Genomic DNA, 21,024 nt, shown 5'->3' on the forward strand with positions numbered 1-21,024 from the left:
CTACGTAACGTATCCACGTAATAGGCATCGTTGTGTAGTGGTTAAGAAACACAGGCTCAGGGGCGCCTAGGTGGCTCAGTGGGTTAAGCCTCTGCCTTCAGCTCAGGTCATGATCTCAGGGTCCTGGGATTGAGCCCTGCGTTGGGCTCTCTGCTCAACGGGGAACCTGCTTCCCCTTCTCTCTCTGCCTGCCTCTCTGCCTACTTGTGATCTCTCTCTGTCAAAATAAATAAATAAAATTAAAAAAAGAAAGAAAGAAAGAAAGAAGCACAGGCTCAGGACCGAACTTGGAGCTGGATCTGAATCCCAGCTTCACCATTTGACCTGTTCAGGGTCACAAAGAATTTACACTGTGTCTTAGTTTCCTCTATGTGGAAGTGGATCATCAGAGTATCTATTGCAAAGAATATGTGAAGTGCTTAGAACAGTTCCTGATGGGCACTTAAGTACCATATATGTGTGAACTACATTATTGTTTAGTATAGACTATAACTGATTTGTAGGGCATTGTTTCTCAAAGCACATCAAAATAATTTGGGTACCTTGCTTAAAATGCGGACTTCTAGATCCCAAATCTTCTGAAACAGCATCTTTGGATATAGGTTCCACTGTATAAAACCTGCTACTTCAAAGGGGGAAAACTGGAGTGGGAATGGGAAGCACCTGGATTCAGATAAAGTGACCAGAAGACTTACAGGAATGGAGAACCAGGAGCAGTGGTCAGAGGACATTTCGTCAACTTTTAGACAATAAGAATCACAGAAAATTCTGATTCAGTAGTTAAGTGCACTTTCTGAAAATGTCCCAAGTGAGTCTTATCAAAGAAGTTTGGCAAATAATGCCCTAGAGACTCCCACAGATTTTAGTATTCCCCAATTCTGCTTTAAATTCAAGATGTGGTGAAGGCCTATGCTCCAGAAGTGCGAAGTTCCAAATGAATCTATTCATGCAAAAGCACTGCGGCATTACTGTGCAGTAGGCCACAGAAGAAGAGGTGATCTCATTCTCTCCCCATAAGGAACTTGTTGAAGAATGAGCTATAAAACCCGTATCTTATTCTCTCCTTACCTGGAATTACAAATCGTGAAGCACATCATGGACTTCAAAGCCCGTCTAGAGTCGTGGTTGCCAACAATGTGGTCCCTCAACTCAGTGACATTAGCATCAAACTGTTAAAAATCTAAACTATCAAGCCTTACCCCAGAAGCTCTGGGAGCAGGGCCCAGTGATCAATAGTTTAATCGCCTTCCAGATAATCCTGATGTTCGCTCAAGTTTGGGAACCACTGGCCAAGCCAAAGGAATCTCCTTCAACAGTTTCTCCACCAAAAAGTCACTGAATACTTCCAGTACTCTGCTTCCTTCCCAGTCCATTAATTTCTCCCCTCCCACCCCACATTCAATTAACCAGATTCAGAGAAATCATCTACACATTTCAAAAACAACATAAAACTTTATTAAGAACATCTTATATTGTCATCAGATACAGGCAAAGAAAAAGGGGTAAATAAACAGGGAAACTTCATCTTCCCATGTGCTATTGCCACCTCAGAACAGACTCGTGTGCAGATGGCTGGAATTACAGATGTTAACAAATGCTCTGTATAAATAAATTCAGTAACACAATGCTCCCTTTCTATACAGAGAAGAACTGGGTTTACACTTTAAAAAGCTTTGATATAGTGCAACAACTATGAAACAAGACTACATCTTTTAGGAGCTATTTCTTAATAGAATACAAAGCAGTTTTGTAGCTTTATTTTACTTCATATAATACAAATTTTTAGAATGGAAAATTCAGAAAGGGCATTCTAACTTTCCAATTAATTTGTACTTTTGAGTTTTTTCTCAGAGCCAGTTCAATAACTCTACTTTAATTGACGATCTGCTCATCCACAGTGACAACTGACAACCTAGTTTTGTTCTTTTAATTTTGCAAATCAAGATAACCAGGTCATCCCAGCTTTTGCTGATTCTGAAGAAATTCGTATAGAAAAACCCTGATTCAGAGTGCTTGTGAGAAGAGGGACCAAAATAGCTGCATCTGGACTGGTTTTCCTAGAGGGGGAGGCTGGCTACTGAGCACAGCTGATTTTCTCAGACTCCCGGGTTCCCCCAGGTGGTTATTTTACTTACTGTAGTGATGCAAGGAGCAGAGGGAACGCCAGGGAAGCTGTTGAAATTGCCACTCCAGACAGCTCTCTGCACTGTTTGTGGAGAAAAGAGTGATGGTATCCATTCAAACCACAGTACCCCTACTGCAAGTGTGGTGACATGCTTTTCTCTCGAGGGGCCAGGCCAAACTGCACTCAAAGATGCATGATTTGCCTCATGTACATACACAGTGGAGAAAATGCTCATGATTTACAATTTGGTATTACAGTTCCCTATCTTACCCCATTTCTTGAGAAAATCTAAGTCTACCTTTTAGAAAGGAAGACAATTTGCTGCTAAGGCTTACCAAGTTAACTATCATAAGGCTGAAAAGATAATTTCTAAACCAGACCATAGTATTTGTGTTTACAGTTAGTGAATTAACCAATAGCTAAAGGTTTGTGGAGGATTGGTCAAAGGGTGGGACTGGGGGTAGGATTCAGGTTGAGTACTATCACTTATCACAAATCGCATCAAGCTCTTTAAAAAAATAATGCATTTTTATCATAAATATTTAGAACAGATACTGGCATTAAAATCAGTACCTAAGTCAGAAGTCTGTCTTAAATGGTGAAAATATTTCAACAAACTTCTAATAATTCAAATCTTCCCAGGAGTACATAGTTTATAAATTAGTTTTAAATGGAAAAAAATATATTTTGAATGGGTAAATCACCATTTTAGCAGATCATAAATAAGATCAAGATGTTGAAAATAAATTAATATACAAGTTTTTGCTTTTACTTTAACAAGAAAAACTAACTTACATGGTATACTTTTCTAACAGGATTAACTAGGTTTTTTATAATTGTGCACTGGTTACCCCACTACCCCCATGCTAAATCTTCTTACATATCCTACACCTAGGGACAGAGGTACACAAGACAGACAGACATACACCTCAATGTGTGAGTCTGGCTGCTGCACACCATTTCCTTAGTTAGAGTGATGTTACAAATGCTGGTCAGGATCTATTAGTAATTTGTCAACCACATTAAAGGTTAAGTACATTCGTGGTTAAGTGGATTAGGTTCCCAGGTGAGCTTCCTGTGACAGTGTTTACAAGGAAGCTAACCACTATTGTTTCTGTGAGAAAATGTGCCCAGAGTCCCAAAAGTTGACTAGAAGACTGGAATATAAGCCATACATGGATGGGGACTACTAATACGTGTCTATGTTTTGAAGAGAGGTCAAACGGTTAAAAGCACTGTTTTCAGAACTACTCGTACTGAAAATAAATATTTGCCTTCTCCTTCACATATAAATTCATTTTTAACTATAATTTCTAATATTGAGAACAAAAGAGTAAAGCCATTCAGACTAGTGAGACATAATTGGCTTGTGGGATTTAACAGATGTTTTATTAACTATCTAGCTTGAATCTGCTTACAAGGAAAAGAAAAATGTCTAATATTTAATGAATGAAAATAATGTTTATCCTAAGTCATTATTGAGTACAAATACACAGCTTAACAATGTGATTTAAAAAGAAAGCAGGAGAGCATGCAACTGCTCTAACACACAGGGTTAGACATAAAAGGTAAAAGTACATTTGTTTTGGTAATTCTAAATATACAAATATAGCATTTGCCAGATCTACCCTGTAGTGTAGCACTGCTTAATTTCCAAATATACAGTCATTCACAAACTTTAAGGAAACATTAAAAATGTTCCAGGTTACTTTACTGAACTTCAAGGAATATTGTGTTGAGAGTTTAGAGCTAAAAATACTATTGTTTTAAAAGTTAAATGGCTAAGCAAATAATAAAAGTATCATTATTTTATTTCTTTTAATCCCCTAGATGGCTTTATGTTAAAGGGATTCATTATGTTAAAAGGAGACTGATTTGAAAATAGCAATCAGTTCCAGAATCAAAGTTGTCCTCTTGGTAGAAGGTCAAATTTTACAACACTTCCAAAGCACTTCCATATTAATCTATTCAAATAATTCTAAACAGTTTGATCAAGGGGGTCCCTATTTAACATTCCTTTTATTCTACACTGGCAGCTGGAATGGAACCCCTATAGGACTACTGTGGAAAAGTCCTCTAAGCTTTAATCTGACCCTTACTTTAGTGTTAAATTACTGACCTCTAGGGAATAAGGAATCAAAGGCATTAAGAGGCACAGAACTGATATTTTGGTCAGGGAGAAGGGTGAAGATTAAGTTGGAACATTTAGTCACTTCTACAATCAAGTCCTAACTATACCATAATAAAATCTCTACCAACTCTTGATTACTTCTCACCCTTTAGGAATTACATACTTTACAGTGATTACATACTGAAGAAAATAAAGAAAAATATTTGAAAATACACGAAGAAATAGAAACATGGAATTTCTCACAAGGCCCTGGATCAAAAAAATTTACAAAAAGATCTTTTGAAAATAATCACTATTTGTGAGCTTATTAATACACAGAGATCATCACTTTGTTTAAACTAAGTCATATTAACTTACCAATAAAATAGTAAACAAACCAACATTTTAAACAACTTTATAAATTACTTGTTACTTCTTTTGTTAGTCATTCTCTCAACCATATACAAAAATAACGCTACAGGACTGTCCACCTAACCTGTCTCCATTTCTTGCAAAGTCCTGGGCCTTGGAAAGAGACTGGTCATCAATCTTCACTGTAGATGTCCCCGGCAAAGGGCAGGTGCATGTGGCTTCCAGTGACATTGGGCAATCGGGATAAGTCTGGCAGGCTCTGGATCCGGGACCTGAGTTCTTTGCGCACCAGGGAAACTCTGGCTAACTTGCGCTTGTATTCCTGTAACATCAAACCACTTTCATTAGCATTCCTGGAGTTGAGAGAAGAACAATCTAGTTAATACTCTGCATAAAATCTGGTATTACACTCAGTTAATGCTCAATAAGAAAGGATGATTACAGTGTTAGCATTAGGATCAAAGGAGGGGCTTTGGAAATATACTGCTAGGTAAACTATTTTTACGAAAAACCACAATCTTTTTCTTTTCTTTTCTTCTTTTTGAGAGTGTCAGAGCACAAACAGGAAGGGGAAGGGGCAGAGGGATAAAGAATCTTGGGTTCTATGCCCAGCATGGAGCCCAACTCGGGGCTTGATCTCACAACCCTGAGATCATGATCTGAGCTGAAATCAAGAGTCAGATGCTTAAATGACTGAGCCACCCACAATCTTAAACAGTTGTCACACATCTGTGAAAAGAAGACTACCATATTAATAAACTTAACCTCAACATATAAGATTTTAGGGCACCTTTGAGCTTGGATAAGAAAAATTACATACCTGTTTTCACAAACCTAAACTGAACATTATTTTCTATTGTGAATGTTGGCAACAAACCACAGGAGTATTATCAGTACCTTTGAGTTTGCCTCCAATAGAAATGATATATGCTCATATATATATATATATATATATATATATATATATATAATGCTATAATATTGTATTACAGGTTCTTTTTTTTTTTTAAAGGTTTTTCAAAGATTTACTTATTTGTCAGAGAGAGAGAGGGAGAGAGAGCAAGCACAGGCAGACAGAATGGCAGGCAGAGGCAGAGGGAGAAGCAGGCTCCCCGCCGAGCAAGGAGCCCGATGTGGGACTCGATCCCAGGACGCTGGGATCATGACCTGAGCCGAAGGCAGCTGCTTAACCAACTGAGCCACCCAGGCGTCCCTGTATTACAGGTTCTTAAAGCTATCTTGAAATATTGTTTGTTTATTTATTTATTTGCCAGAGAGCAAGAAAGAGAGAGAGAGAGAACACACCAGGGGTGTGGCAGGCAGAGGGAGAAGCAGACTCCTGCTGAGCAAGCAACCCGATGAGGGACTTGATCCCAGGATCCTGGGATCATGACCTGAGCCAAAGGCAAACGCCTAACTGAACCACCCAGATGTCCCAATATTGTTTACATTTATCATGACTTTGAAATTATGGTAGTTATTAGACCAACTAAATGTTATTTAATGTCTCAGTAAAGAAGCGTATTTTATTATACAAATTTCATTATATCAACAACTGTATTTTATATATAATTTGTTTCCTTTGTAATGCTATGTCTTTTACTTTTTACATTAAAATACTGAACTTGAGAAAGAGTCCAAAGCTTCACCAGACCACCAAAGGATTCCAATGGCCCAAAAAAAGGTTAGGGAAGCCTGCCAACAGCGGCCCAAAGACTCAGAGACTGGAAACCAATCAAGATCATATTTGGCTTAGAGGGAAACAGCCCATTCTCTACACTGGGAAGATCTCCTTTTAACTGCAGTTGCCAGACTTCCACATGGAAAGAGAGGATCCTTCTATGCTTCATCACCTAGTGGAGGTGAGATGTGAAAGAGGGAATCTAGAAAATGGGTATTCTTCCTTCTAGAAAAGATGAGAACCTTCCCCTCCTTCTAACCAATAACCAAGGCTGACCTCATCAACAAGAAAGAGAAACTTACTGATAAGCTTTTATTTTGGGCAGAAGGCCTATATACAAAAAGCCCTTAACTTTAGTGTTTCTCAAATCTGTACGTAAGAATCAGCTAAGAGGGGCGCCTGGGTGGCTCAGTGGGTTAAAGCCTCTGCCTTCGTCTCAGATCATGGTCTCAGGGTCCTGGAATTGAGCCCCTCATCGGGCTCTCTGCTTGGCAGGGAGCCTGCTTCCCCCACCACCCCACTCTGCCTGTCTCTCTGCCTACTTGTGATCTTTGTCTGTCAAATAAATAAATAAAATATTTACCAAAAAATCAGCTAAGAAATTTTTGAATAAACAGATTTTTCAAGAGTACTTCCGTCCTACTACATATCAATTAAATGAGAATAACCTATGGAAGTGGGTCCAGAGTTAATGAATTTTGTAGAAGTTCCCAAAAGAATGCTAATACAGAGTTATGAGCCACTTCTTTAGTTCTTCTACCTACATGAAATCAACTTGTAAGGTTTCTTTGCATGACTGAGCCTCCTCCTTTAAAGAATAACCACATGTGAGGAAAGGAATTTTTAAGAATTACTAAAACTCAACTGCTCTAAGGGAATGGGGGAGAGGAGAATTCTAAGCACAGGGAACTGGGCACAGTAGCTGGCAAAGCAGGCAAGGCTGGAAAAGTTCAAGGATAGCTTTGGGCACAGAAGAGAGGTGTCAATTCTTACCATGTCCACGTGTCCCTGCATCTCTAATTTATCATGAAGATCAAGATGGAGTAAAAGAGAAATCTAGAATCTCAAGGCATGATTTTCCCCTACCCCCATCCCCTTCACCAGCGATACACACTGGAACACCAAGTAAGTTTCAGCAGAGTAGCTCAGAGTGGCACACAAAAGATTACCACCAGAATGTTTCACATTCTAGATGCATACTTTTCAGGAGGATCTCATTACACATGTCCACATTTAGCACATTTCTTTCTCAAAACACACTGGTATGTGGCAAACACTACTCTCCATCTGTCCCACTGTTCTTAGCTGAATCATTCTTGAATAAATAATACATAAAGCACTCTGGGGTCAGCATGATATACTGAGATGCTGTTCAAACATATTCATAAGCAATTATTCTCTGCTAAAGAATATGTTTTGAGAAATGTCTTATGTACCTTTAGTGGTTATTATTGCTCACCCTAATTTCTAGTTTCTAGCATCCTGATAGGTTGTTCTTCAATAAAGATTTGATTCAAATGATACTGGCAACTAAAAGCCTTCAGCTAATTGGTATCTATTGCAAACAAAAAATTGGCAAATATAAAAGTATAAAAATATAAAAAGCTGCCTTTTACTGAATGTCCATTACATGCCACGCATTAAAATAGAACTCATTTAATCCTCTCAATAATCTCATGAGAAGAGTTATTATCTTTCATACACATGTGGAGTCACACTTTTCCCAAATAGAAAGAAAAGTATGTAGTAGTCAAAAGCTTTCTCTACTGTCATAGGCAGGATCTCCTACTCAGAAGATTTAAGGACCTGTGGCAAGCTGTCTGATGTGAGCCCAAAGAAGAAAGGGGATGAAACCTGGTAACTATCTGATAACATGAACCAGGCCACAGCCCTGAAAGTCTTAAATTACCCAACAAGGTGGTCTAGAAAGAGGCTACAAGATTCCACAGGTTGGTTTCTTACGGCCACAACGCTTACAAGAGGATGAATTACTTTGATTCTGATGTTCAATGACAGTACTTCTCTCAGATCAAAATCATCGCAGCGCCATGAATGTAATCTCACAGCACTTTTACAGAAATGCTATCACAGCAGTCCCTGATATATGGCAAGTATAAATTTATTAATGGAGATATAGCATTTAAAAAATGAACAAACAGATGAGGTCTCCTGCCTCCACAAAGCTAACATTTCAGGAGGAAGGAGACAAAAAAACATATAAATATTATTTCAGATATGAATATAGTAAAGAAAATAAAGTTGGGCCAAAGGAGAGTAAGATGGATCCATGTAGGGGGAGAGTTAAGAGGAGATTAAAGATTCAAACTGTTGTTTCAGAACCACTGATCTAGAGGAGACTGACTTCCAGCATGACAGCATGAGGAGTTCAACTGACCCACCTCCTAGTGAAAACAGTTTCTAAAAACCATACTAGCCATTTAAAGCTTCTGGAAATGATCCTAAAGGCAAAGAACCTATGAGGAAATATCTGTTCCAGAAAAATACATTAGGAAAGGCGAGCATCTGTGGTGTCTGAACCAAGATGTTCCCTCCCTGCCTACTCCCAGTTCAGCAAGGCAGACTCCCCTCAGACCACTGCAAGAACACAAGAATCACTCCCTGGCAGCTCCCAGAGGGCTTTCTTCCTGAGAGGGGCAAGGCATCAGCATTTGTGATGCTGCCCCCAGTTACCTGTTGCTAAGGCTGCCTCAGGATAATGTAGTTAAGGGCCCAGGGGCTCTTCACTCAGCCTCCGTTGGTGAAACAGAGCCTCTAACTTGGATGTGGCAAGCCAAGAATACTGGGGCACTGACAATCCCTGCCCCCCATTCAGGAGGTGATGCTCTAATCAGAAAGGGAAAGCTGAGATGAAAAGAGGCTGCTACACCCCTCCTCACTCTTACTAAGAGCTGAACTCCTACAGCAGAGGTAACACTCAAACAAAAGTTTACCGTTGTCCCCATCCCTAGTTACAGACACCTGACACCAAAGATTTTTGCCTGACAGAAGCAGGTAGTAAAACAGAACATAAACTTGTCACATTTTAGTTACAACCACAAGGCAAGAAGTTCAAGCCTAAGGGTACTGTCAAGAACAGTGGAGGCTACGGTGAAAGGCGATTAGGAAATTGATAATAGGAGCTAAACTGTAGGCCAACTAATTTGCAGGAGAGTAACAGGGAAGAAGACAGCTAGAAGGTGACTTTCTGATATCAGAACAAATATCTAACACTGACCCCAGAAAGAAAATAGTTATCTCAAAGAGTGCACTTCATGCTCATTGCAACATTATTCACAGCAGCCAAGATATGGAAACAACTAAGTTTCTGTCAACAGATGAAGGGATAAAGATGATATGGTGCATACACATAGACAATGGAGTATTATTCAACTGTAAGAAGAAAGATAATTCTGGCATTTGCAAGTGGATAAACCTAGAGGACATTATGCTAAGTGAAATCAGAGAAAGATGAATACTATATAATCTCATTTACATGTGGAATCTTTAAAAAAAAAAAAAAAGGAAAGAAAAAAAAAGAAAAGGTGAACTCAATAGAAACAGTAGAATGGTGATTACCAAAACCTGAGATGTCAGGGGGAGATGGGGAGATGCTGGTCAAAGGGTACCAGCCTTCAGTTTTAAGATGAATAAGCTCTGGAGATCTAAGGTACAGCATTTTGACTATATTTAATAATACTGTGTTGTGTACTTGATATTTGCTGAGAGGAGACCTAAGTGTTCTCACCACACACACAAAACTATGTGATGTGATGGATGTGTTAATTACACTAAGTGTGGTGAAAACTTCAACAAAGTAGATATATATCAAATAATCACACTGTACAGTTTAAATATATACAATTTTATCTGTCCATTTTACTTCAGTAAAGCTGGTAAAAACAAATCTCTTCTTATTCTATTAGTAAACCAACATTGCCCCCCAAGCCCCCGCCAAAAAACTCCACGAAAACTCCTAGGCATGAAAGAGAAAACAAAAATTGTGGGTCCAGTGGCACACATGTACTGTATCAGGGTAAGTAAACCTGAGAAGTCAGTCAATAGGTAAAGCCAGGGGTACCTGGTTGGCTCAGTAGGTTAAAGCCTCTACCTTTGGCTCAGGTCATGATCCCAAGGTCCCGGTATTGAGCCCCGCATCGGGCTCTCTGCTCAGCGGGGAGCATGCTCCCCCCCCCACCCCCTTCGCTGCTTCTCTGCCTACTTGTGATATCTGTCTGTCAAATAAATAAATAAAATCTTTAAAAAAACAATAGGTAAAGCCAATACTGTTTTTTTAATCCCTTTCATAATCTTCTCATTCTCTTCTAACTAAACCTGCATTTTACAAAAACAGCTTTCAAAAAATTTATTTTGTGTTTAAATTTTTTTCCCTAAATGAATTCTTAATTCTGTTTCAGCTTCAAAGAAAGGGAAGAACTTGAATTTTAAAATTTAAGATAAAAAATTCCTCCAGAAGAAAACCATTAAGAAATCAAGCCCCTTCCCTTAGCAATAAATATGAAGCTGACATATACTGCTTTTACTGCAAACATATAGTTCTGTTTATCCTGACAGTATGAAAAACTTTTGATGCAAATCAAAACCACAAAGATCACACTTCACACCTACAATTATAGCTATAATAAAAAAGACAGACAAGGGGCACCTGGGTGACTCAGTTGGTTAAGCATCTGACTTGATTTTGGCTCAGGTCATGATCTCACAGTTGTGAGCCGTGAGATCAAGCCCCCATATCGGGCTCTTTCCCTCTCTCACACCCAACCCCCACTCCCATGTGCACACTCATTCTTTCTCTCAAATAAATAAATGAAAAGAAAAAAAAAGAAAAGAAAAGACAGATTGTAACAAGTGCTGACAAACGTGGAGAAACTGGAACCCTTACACACACTGCTGGTGGAAATGTAAAGCGGTCTGTAATTCCTGAAAAGACCATACAGAGTTACCACATAACCCATCCACATTCAACTCCTAGGAGTATACAAAAGAGAAATGAAAATGTATGGCCACACAAAAATTTTAACACGAAAGTTCACAGTAATTCATTATAGCCAAAAAGGAGGGAAAAAAAAATCCAAATATCTCTCAACTGATGAACAGAGAAACAAAATAGGATATACTTCTACCATGTAATATTATTTGGCCATAAAAAGAAATAAAGTACTGATATATGCTACAACATGAAAGACCCTTGAAAACATGCTAAGTCAAAGAAGCTAGCTAAACAGACTAAATACTGTATGGTTCCATTTATATGAAATCTCCAGAAGAGCCAAATTTATAGAGCAAAGCTTAGGGCTTGGGGTGGGTTGAAGTGGAAATGGTTATGAGGTTTCCTTTAGAGTGGATAAAAATGATCTAAAATTTAAGACTGTAGTGATGGCTGCAAAATCCTGTAAATATATTTAAAAACTATACACTGTAGGAGTGCCTGGTTGACTCAGTCGGTGGAGCATGTGACTCCTCTGATTTGCAGGTTATAAGTGGGAGCTCTCTGTTGTGTGTAGAGATTACTTAAAAAAAAATTCTTAAAAAAAAAAAAAAAAAACCAACAAAACCCTGTACATTGTCACACGGTATGTGAATTAAATATCAATAAAAATATTAAAGGAAGGGGAAAAAAAGGCTTTGTTAGTCTAAGAACCTTAGTGCCACAAATAGTATTTTTTTTTTTTTAAAGATTTTACTTATTTGAAAGAGAAAGAGATCATGCTCACGAGGAGGAGCAGAGGGAGACGGACAAACAGAATCTGTGCGGAAAGCGGAGCTCAATGTCGGGCTTGCTCTCACGACCAGAGCTGAAATCAAGAGTCGGATGTTTAACCAACTGAGCCACCAAGGCACCCCCAAATAGTATTGTTTTTAATGGGAAATGGATTCCAAGTTCTCCTACTTTACTAAGAAATTCACTTAAAAAAAAATTCAAGGATAAGAGTGAACCTGTTATTCTAGGTGCAATAAATACCAAGTTCAAGCTCATACAATATAAATACTGTCCACCAAATTCCAACCTGACTTCTTGGAAAGCCCAATCTATTACTGCAAATATTATATAAAAACCAGTGATGAACATGAGTGATAGTCAAAAGGGTCAAACAAAAGCAATGCCATAGAAAATAAACATTGTTTATAATAACTACTTTCTATACATCACCTGTACCTTACAACACCTACTAATTTACATACCAACATTCTAGATGTCAGTTTGACAGTATTCTGACTTGAGATTCTAGCTCACTGCATATTATTTTCATTTTTAAAAAAAATTCATCATTCTGTTATTTGATATTGAATTCAAAGGTCACAACTGATCTACTCCATACTTCAGTTAAACATTTCTTGAGTATCTACTATAGAAGGTACCAGTCACTATGTTGGGAACACCAACATGAATCATAATCCTCACCTAGAAGAATACACAATTTAATGGGCACGCAAAAAATGAATATTACAATAAATTATGATGTATTCCATTAGATGCAAAAACCACTTTCTGTGACACACCAGAACTGGAGGATGGAGGACTCTGCCACACTACATAGATCAGGGAAGGTTTTCAGAATTGAGGAGATGTGAGTAGAACATAATAGGACATGGGAACAGCAAGACAGCAGGGCAGTGAGGATGAAGGGCACGATATGTGCCAATTCACTACCGCCACAGAGCATGGTGCAACATGAAGAAATTAATTTCATTACCAAATACAGCCACATTTAAGAGGACGAACCTGAGAAGAATCCTAATTAGGAGTTTACTGCAAATGTCTAGGAAAGACAGACTAGGGCCTGAAACAAGCCAGAAGAAGAAGAGCACTTCACAAACTACACTGTACGTCAAGCAGCAATGCACTTTATAAAGTACACTGTGTGCATTCAATACCTTAATTCAAAAGACAAAATCAATTTGTAGTAAGAAAAATTAGCAAGACTGGTTATAGTTCTCATGTGAAGAATGATGAGATTTCAAGTTTGATGAGTGGTTGGATGGAGATGCTATTATCTGAGATAGCAAAGACAGGCAGAAACTCCTTTAGAGAAGATAAATAGTTCAATATTCAGCACGTGAAGTGTGTTATCCTTGGGACTTCTAGTAGAAGGCACTTGGAAATGTGGTTCTAGCATTCTGGAAGTAAGATTTGGGCTTCAGAGGCAGCAAATAAAAACCTATCTATAAACCATGAGATGTGTAGTAGCCCATTAGGCCTTTATGAGTACATATATAGAAATGTTTCTGAGCCATCTTACACCATTTTGCTTCTCCCTTCCCCCACTCTATCTTCTGTATATCTGTCATCACACAAGATATTGTCAAACTTTGCTTTTCGTGGTTTCAGAAAAAAATAAAATGTATACTGACCTGATTTACTGAATCCACATCCTATGATTCTAATGTACACCAAAACATGGCATGTCCCCTCCCATTCCTGGGAGGAATCACACAAGAAAGAGAAGTAGGCTAATGACGGAAGGCAGAAATGTTCCTAGTATTAAAAAGGACTAAAAAAAAAAGCAGTGAAAGTTAATCACGAAGGCCTATATGTGGAAAGGTTTGAACTTTTTTCCTTAGGAAAATACTAATTTTCCCAACTATTTTGGGACTATGTACTAGTACTAATTTTGGTACTATGACTACACAACCCTCAGAACAATATACCATTCACATCCACTATCTGAAGAACCCAGCAATCATCCTTAACCAACACAGTATCTGCTCTCCAAGTTCTTATGAGAGAATTCAATATAAAGAGGTATAATTTGAGATTTCAAAAAGGTCCACTTAATGCATTTCATAATTGCAAAGTTTAATGGATTCTCGCTCCTAAAGTGTGGCTATACCTGGTGACTTATTTCCAAAGAGAAGAGTATGAAAAGGGGAATAAATCAACTAACTTTACAGTAGAGAAGCCTGACAAACAATGCCTCGACAAAGTGATCTACGGCACATCAACACTGATAGGTGATTTGATAGTTAAGTATCTTGACAAAATGTGGTGAAAATGGCACTTGACCTCTGCGTCTTCCTCCTTCCTTCCTTCATTCCAGTCTAATTTTGAGAAAAACATCAGACAAATCCCAACTGAGGGACATGTCATGAAATTCCCGTGCAATATTCCCCAAAACTATCAAGATCATCAAACACAAGGAGAGTCAAAAAAAGTGTCACAGCCAAGAGTCCAAGGAGACATGACAAATAAATGTAATGTGATAACCCAGATGGGATCCCAGAACAGAAAAAGGACATTAGGTAAAATTTTTAAAAATCTGAATAAAGTGTGGAATTTAGTTAATAAAAATTGGTTCACTAATTATGACAAACATACTAACATAACATACTAACATAAAATAACTAACATAAAATATTAACAGGGGAAACTGGATATGAGGTATAATGAGAACTCTCTGTACTGTCTTCATAGCTTTTCTGTGAACTTAAAATCGTCTAAGATAAAAAGTTTATTTAAAAAAAATCTAATGGACAAATTAAACATTTTCCCAGATTACTGAAGCCCCTTTGCCTACATTCTTACCTTAATCTTCACAAAAGATTAAAAGGCAGGTATCACTATCCCTATTTTACAGATGAGAAAACAGATGTAGGAAACTCAGCATAAACTGCTCAAGTCAGAAATGCCTGACACCAGCCACACAACACATTTTATTTAGTAACATTCATCAAAATTAATGAATAATAAATAGATCTTCATTATTCTCAACAAATGCTACAACAATCACCATTCAGAAAGATGATACAATAAAAAAACTATTCAAGATCTTTTGTAGAATACCATTTATATTAAACTATCCAAATTCTGATGCAGATTTGTTATGAATATTACAGGATGATCTGCAACTTTGGCCTCCAAATAACACAGTAAAGCAACACACAACATTTACTAACAAATGACGAGGGATTCTATAGTATTAAACCTGCTCTGAACACAAAATTTTTGTGTAGCCAAAAATGATACAAATTTCTCTTCAGAAGCTTTTGTCCAAATTATTTTTACCTGCCCAGGATCTGCATCCAATTTCTATCCATCCTATAAGTGCCAGCTTAAATCTCAAGCCCTCCAACTGAACTTTCTCAGATTATTTCTTCCACACTGAACTTTCACTACTACCTGATCACTCAACAACATCCTGCTCTGACATGCTACTGACTATCACATACTACACATATAGGGTATACTAGAAAGTTGATGAACAATGAGAACACCAATAATAACAAAACAATTCTAGACATTTGAATAGCTAAAACCCTTACACATACAGTTACATTTAAGAAATGCAATATTCATAAGAAAATACAGATATTTTCATTAATGGTTCAGCTACAACCTTTTATATTTTTAAGATTTATTTATTTTGGGGGGGGGAAGGGCAGAGGGAAAGAAAATCCTTAAGCAGACTCCCCACTGAACGGCAGAGCCTGACAAGGGCCGGCCTGATGCAGGCTGATCTCACAACGCTGTGATCATGACTGGAGCCAAAATCAATAGTCAGCCACTCAATTGACTGAGCCACCCAGGCGCCCCAAAAATTATTTTTGAAGAGGATCTAAATCAAGTGAAAAATTTACCTGAGTGCTTTTCTACTAGAAACAAATGATATTTAAATTAACTAGAGAACCAACTTTGCATCTTTTCCTTCTACAAATTCTCTTTTCGTCTTAACCACCTATTTAGCCAAAAGCTATTTACAATATTTTAAATGAGACACATCATAAATCCATAACTGCTTTTTAAAAGTAATCTCTACACTCAATGTGGAACTCGAATGCACGACCCCAAGATCAGGAGTCACCCCACTTCACCAACTGAGCCACCCAGGGGCCCTGTAAGTCTGTAACTATTACGTACACACTATAGTTCCTAGTAATGTGTGTGTTATATATCCAAAACTCTACAAGAGATAGGTTTTCCAGTACCCCAGGCTTCCTCAAGCCACCTCTCCCAACTTTTAATCACAATTTTCCAAACTTCAATTAGCTAATTGCCACCTTTTATCATTTCTTCACAGGTTACCTATTCTGTTTATATAGTATTATTTAAATGAACTCACTTTTTAAGAGCTTCATTCTAAGAAACAACATTCATATAATCACAGCTTTGTTGTGCTACTTGGAATTTCACTAACACACTAAAATAACTACTAGAATAAATGTTCTCAGGCAGCACGTGGCAGAAGTAGCACTGAGCCACTTTTTATCTCCTTAACTATTTCCCTCTTTTAACAAGGCCTACATTTCTGTCCTTTATTTGCTGAAACTATATGTGTTGTTTCGTTTACAGATACACACGTCTCTCCATCCCGAAGGCCAAAAGCTTTTTATTACCACGTACTTCAGCCTTAATGCATTAGGTGTGATGTCATGTGTGGACTGAAAGTGGGTTAGAGCTAGCTTGAAATCTGAACTACCTTTTGAAAACCCTTTCTTTACAACTGAGTATGTATTGTCTAATCTTCTCCATGTTAGAAAACCTACTTTAAGACCAGACACTACCACAGAAACTTTTTCTACTTTAGCCTCACACTAACTTCCTGAGCCACTACTTAGTTATTTCTGAACTTAAATACTATTATACTCTTATCTAGTCTTCATATCCATAATTAGGATGAAACACACTTTGTGTCCAGCAGAGCACTGGCTATGAACAGGTCTCTAGTCAATACTTCTGGGCATGAAGTCAGAAGATTTGGGTGTGAGTACTGCCTCCTCAGTATAATACCCATGTGACTCTAGGCGATGACTCCCTGAGATTATCTAAGCGTCAGGTGTTTTCTTTATAAAAGAGGGAGACCTATTTTATAGGGATGTGGGGATTAAATAAATTAATATACAAGTTTTCAAATAACTAAGTGCTATATAACTTTTGATTACCATTCTGGGATGTTACCAAAACCATCTTGCACTAAGAAGAGCAAAGAAAATCAATGCCCCCAAATTTGGAGTTCTTACTCATTTTAGGGCTGATCCAGATACTGTTGTTCTAAAATTCCAGTTGCTTTAAATGTTTTAATTATTTCTGAATTTAAATATTTATATTTAAATATAAATAGCATCTGTTAGCATCTGTTTTCCTGCAGATGCTACTAACAATTTGACTCTTAGGCCATACTTGACAGTAACTTCTTAAAAAAGCCTTAAGAGAATTTCAGGTGCATCCACATGTGGTCATTAAAAACTGGGCAACAACTGCAAGCATCAGGCCTGCCATGGCACAGCCCCTTTCTCCCTATCCGCTTTCTGAGAGCTGCTGTAGCAGGAGGAATGCATCAAGCAGGAAGCCCAATACTGATTCTACTGGGCAAGCTGTGCAGCATTTGCAGGATGCAAATCTGAGCATAGCCCAGGCTTCAGAATGCTATGAAAACAGAGCTTTGAGAAGTCATTCTCTCACTTTTCATTTGTAAAATCAATCCTCATGGTCCCTTCCAAGAACAAGGTGATGAGACTGGGTAACACCCAATAAAAATATATATTAAGATTTTTTTTTTCCAGCAAGGGAAAGAGGGAACATCTGAGCATGATGGTTAAAGACTTTCCCCAACAATATTTCTTAACGATAGATGTAGTGGTGTGGTATCTCCATGACACCTTGTTTCCAAAGTATTTCCAAAGGCGCATCTTTGCAAATATCTAAGCAATTTAATTTCTCCCTGTATATCTTAATATATGCATCCTTAGTCTGAAATCTGCTTGATTCAGTTCTATTTAAAATTCACATTTTATCATTCTCACCAGTCTTTATTGTAAATAAATATTTGGGAATTAAAATAAGTAAATTCTTGGGTCAGAAAAGAACAAATTAGTGTTGAGGGTAGAGTTAGTTATCCTCATGCAAAATAGTATTGAGACATAATTTTTATATTATAGAACCAATCTTTACAATCTTGGCTCCTTTTATTTGTGCTCTTGCAGATACCTAAATAGTTTTGTTCTTTGACGTGTATTTCATTTGCCTCCCTTAAAATGTTAACATAACACATCTTTAAGCCTCTGCCTTCAATATAACTATAAGCTTTGATTATCTCTCAGGATTCACTATACTTGACTTCATTTTGGTTAACCTGGTGTTGGGGCTCTTTGCTAGGACAGACAGGAAATGTTGATTGAAGTACCGATCAAGACTTTAAAAAAAAAATTGTACAGGGTTTTGTTTGTTTTTACCAAGACCAAAAAATTCCATGATGTTAGGGACTTTCTGAGACTGGGAGTAGCTAAGTCTATTGCCATCTCCAGGAAAAAGCGGGCAAGGCAGATAAAGAATACTTAGTGGTTTGCTCTGTCTTCTGTAAGTACCCAAATTTCACTTGGGATCTAATCCTGCTTTGGATAACCTTTAAAAAAATATAAATGCAGTTATCAAATCCTTTATTTCCTTTCAGATCACACCCCTCTCTGACAAAGCCATTTTTCCTTGATTATGTACAGAAGTTTTACCATTTAGTGGAAAATACTTCAGTGTAAATAATCTCTAACAAACCTCTGAAGGCTTACCCTCATTCTTAGGTAAGTTTTCTAAAAGCAGATTTTATTTTAAAAACATCCCTGAAATAAGTAATTCCTACCTGTTAATAAGTTATAAATCTACACTGCAAAGGTTCATTAGCCTTCTAAACTGTTAACAAGTGGAAAAAAGACGGTTTCCTCAGGGACTATTTTTTTCTGCAAGGAATCCAGTCACCTGGTTATAAACTGGGTTTTGGAAAATCAATGCTAACTTGTAATAAGGGTAGCTACTGTTAAAAATAAGCTTTCTACATTTCTAGATGCAATCCAGCATATTGTGATCTTAACTAAAATTTTGATGTGCTTACTAAATGCCAGCCATTGTTCTAAGTGATCCATTTAATCTTCATAGGTAGAAACTATTACTATCCATGCATTACACATAATGAAACTAAAGCACAATTAACGACTGATTAAGGAACTTCTCCCAAAATCAAGAGATTAAGGAGCAAAAAGGAATTCAAACCTAGACAGTCTGGGTTCAGAGTCCTCACACTTAATCATTATGCTACCCTTTCACATCTTGAAATTATTAATAGGATGGGTATTCTGAAGAAATAGGTTATCCAAATAAAAGTTACTTTACATCAAATACAGGATCACCACAGTGGCAGGACTAAGTGCTGGCTGTAAAACATAATCCTACAAATTGTGACTTTTATTAGGTAGTCTAATTCTGCCATTTAAACATCTCTGGACTTCCCAGTACTGGAGAGTTTTCCTTTTCTCATGAATAATAGCATACGGGCCTTAACACTAATTTTTTTTAAACACAAAAAGGACCAATAATAGTAAAAGCAACGATAGAGAAGACACAAGGGAAATGACACAAGAAAGGGAACTAGTATACTTAGGAGTGATGACCAATATTCCAGAAAAGCAGAACCTGCTAATAATTATCCGTTTTGATTTTGGTGGGGAAGAGGTTGTCCAGGAGCTAAAAGCATGTAAACTAATTCTGTTTATTAAACAACTTAAAAATCAAGTTGGGTGGTGCAATTTAAGTCAGTGAGCTATAACTATCAAGTTAATTTTTCTTTCTATTTCTATAGATATTTAAATGAGGAGGTAGACTTAATTATGCAATTTCAGCCTTACTCCCCCAGTATGTTACCTAGTCACTAACGAATCACGCTATTTCAGGGTCATAAAGGTGAGCTAATCTGTTTAACTGGGTGTCTTATGAAACACTGTTACACAAGGTTTTAACAGGCAAACCAAAAGTCAGAGATTCTGAGCTGTTTGGGAGCAAAAATAGTTTCTTGGCACATCTCCCCACCAACCCTTAATATGCTCACGTTCGGAGCAAAGCTCCAAGAGCAAAATATGATTTATAACATTCCTCAAAACCACTGAATACATCCTACCCATCTCCCAGGGCTAATAGTTTATAAATAAAATACAAACAGTAACCCAACAATCTGCTTATCCTGGTCATTCAACCTCTTCTTCATCACTTCAAACAGCAAACTCACTACTTTATCCTTCACTTTTGAAGAACAGTTTCACCGGATACAAAATCCTAGGTTGGTTAAGTTTTTCTTTCAACACTTTTCATCCCTCTTCCCTTCCTGCTCAAGTGATTCTGCTGAGAAACCTGCTGTAATTCTTGTCCTATAAGAGTTCTCCCTTGCCCTTCCTATTTCTTCCAAGGTTTTGTCTTTGGCTTTCTGCAGTTTGAAAAAGACATGCCTAAGTGTAGACTGTAGGGTTTTTTGGTATCCTGCCTAGTATCTGTCCTTGGAATTTCCTAGATCAGTGGTTTGATGTCAGTCATTAATTTTGAAAATTCTTGGTCATTACTTCAAATATTTCTTCTGCTTCAATCGTTTTCCTTGTGTTCCAAGTACATGTGTGACATCTTTCCAAATTATCCCACAATTTTTCAATGTTCTATGTTGGATTTCTTTCCCCTTTTCTTTTTGCATTTCAGTTTGGAATTTTCTATTGACCTATTATCAAACTCACTGATACTTTCCTCAGCAGTGTCCAGTCTATTGAGATGACCATAAAAGGCACTCATCATTTGCGTTTTTTTATTTCTAGCATGGTATCTACTTTTCCATTAGAATTATTAACACATTAATCAGTTAAATCCTTGTCTGATAGTTCCAAAAGTCGTGCCCTACATGAATCTGTTTTGTCTCTTCAGGCTGTTTCTTGACTTCTGGCATGCTTTGTAATTTTTTCAAAAGCTGAACATGATTA

The 21,024-nt window shown here is 37.5% G+C and overlaps 1 protein-coding gene across 2 annotated transcripts in view; it reads right to left on the bottom strand.

Annotated features, from left to right (window-relative positions):
- Positions 1-1,434: 1,434 nt before the first annotated feature.
- LOC111142439 (regulation of nuclear pre-mRNA domain containing 1A) overlaps positions 1,435-21,024 on the bottom strand; it is a 74,207-nt gene continuing 54,617 nt past the window's right edge. The window contains exons 7-8 of one of the 2 annotated variants that reach the window (XM_022495570.1): positions 4,732-4,929; positions 1,435-2,206 (exon numbers count right to left, since the gene is read on the bottom strand). In XM_022495570.1, the coding sequence (XP_022351278.1) occupies positions 4,780-4,929 (150 nt within the window). In that variant the 3' untranslated portion in view covers positions 1,435-2,206; positions 4,732-4,779. Of the gene's footprint in view, positions 4,930-21,024 lie in introns of both variants that reach the window. The other variant, XM_022495569.1, reaches the window with a different exon arrangement.

This window comes from Enhydra lutris, unplaced genomic scaffold, assembly GCF_002288905.1.
Source record: "Enhydra lutris kenyoni isolate GAN:26980312 unplaced genomic scaffold, ASM228890v2 scaffoldscaffold8, whole genome shotgun sequence".
Classification (NCBI taxonomy): Eukaryota; Metazoa; Chordata; class Mammalia; order Carnivora; family Mustelidae; genus Enhydra; species Enhydra lutris.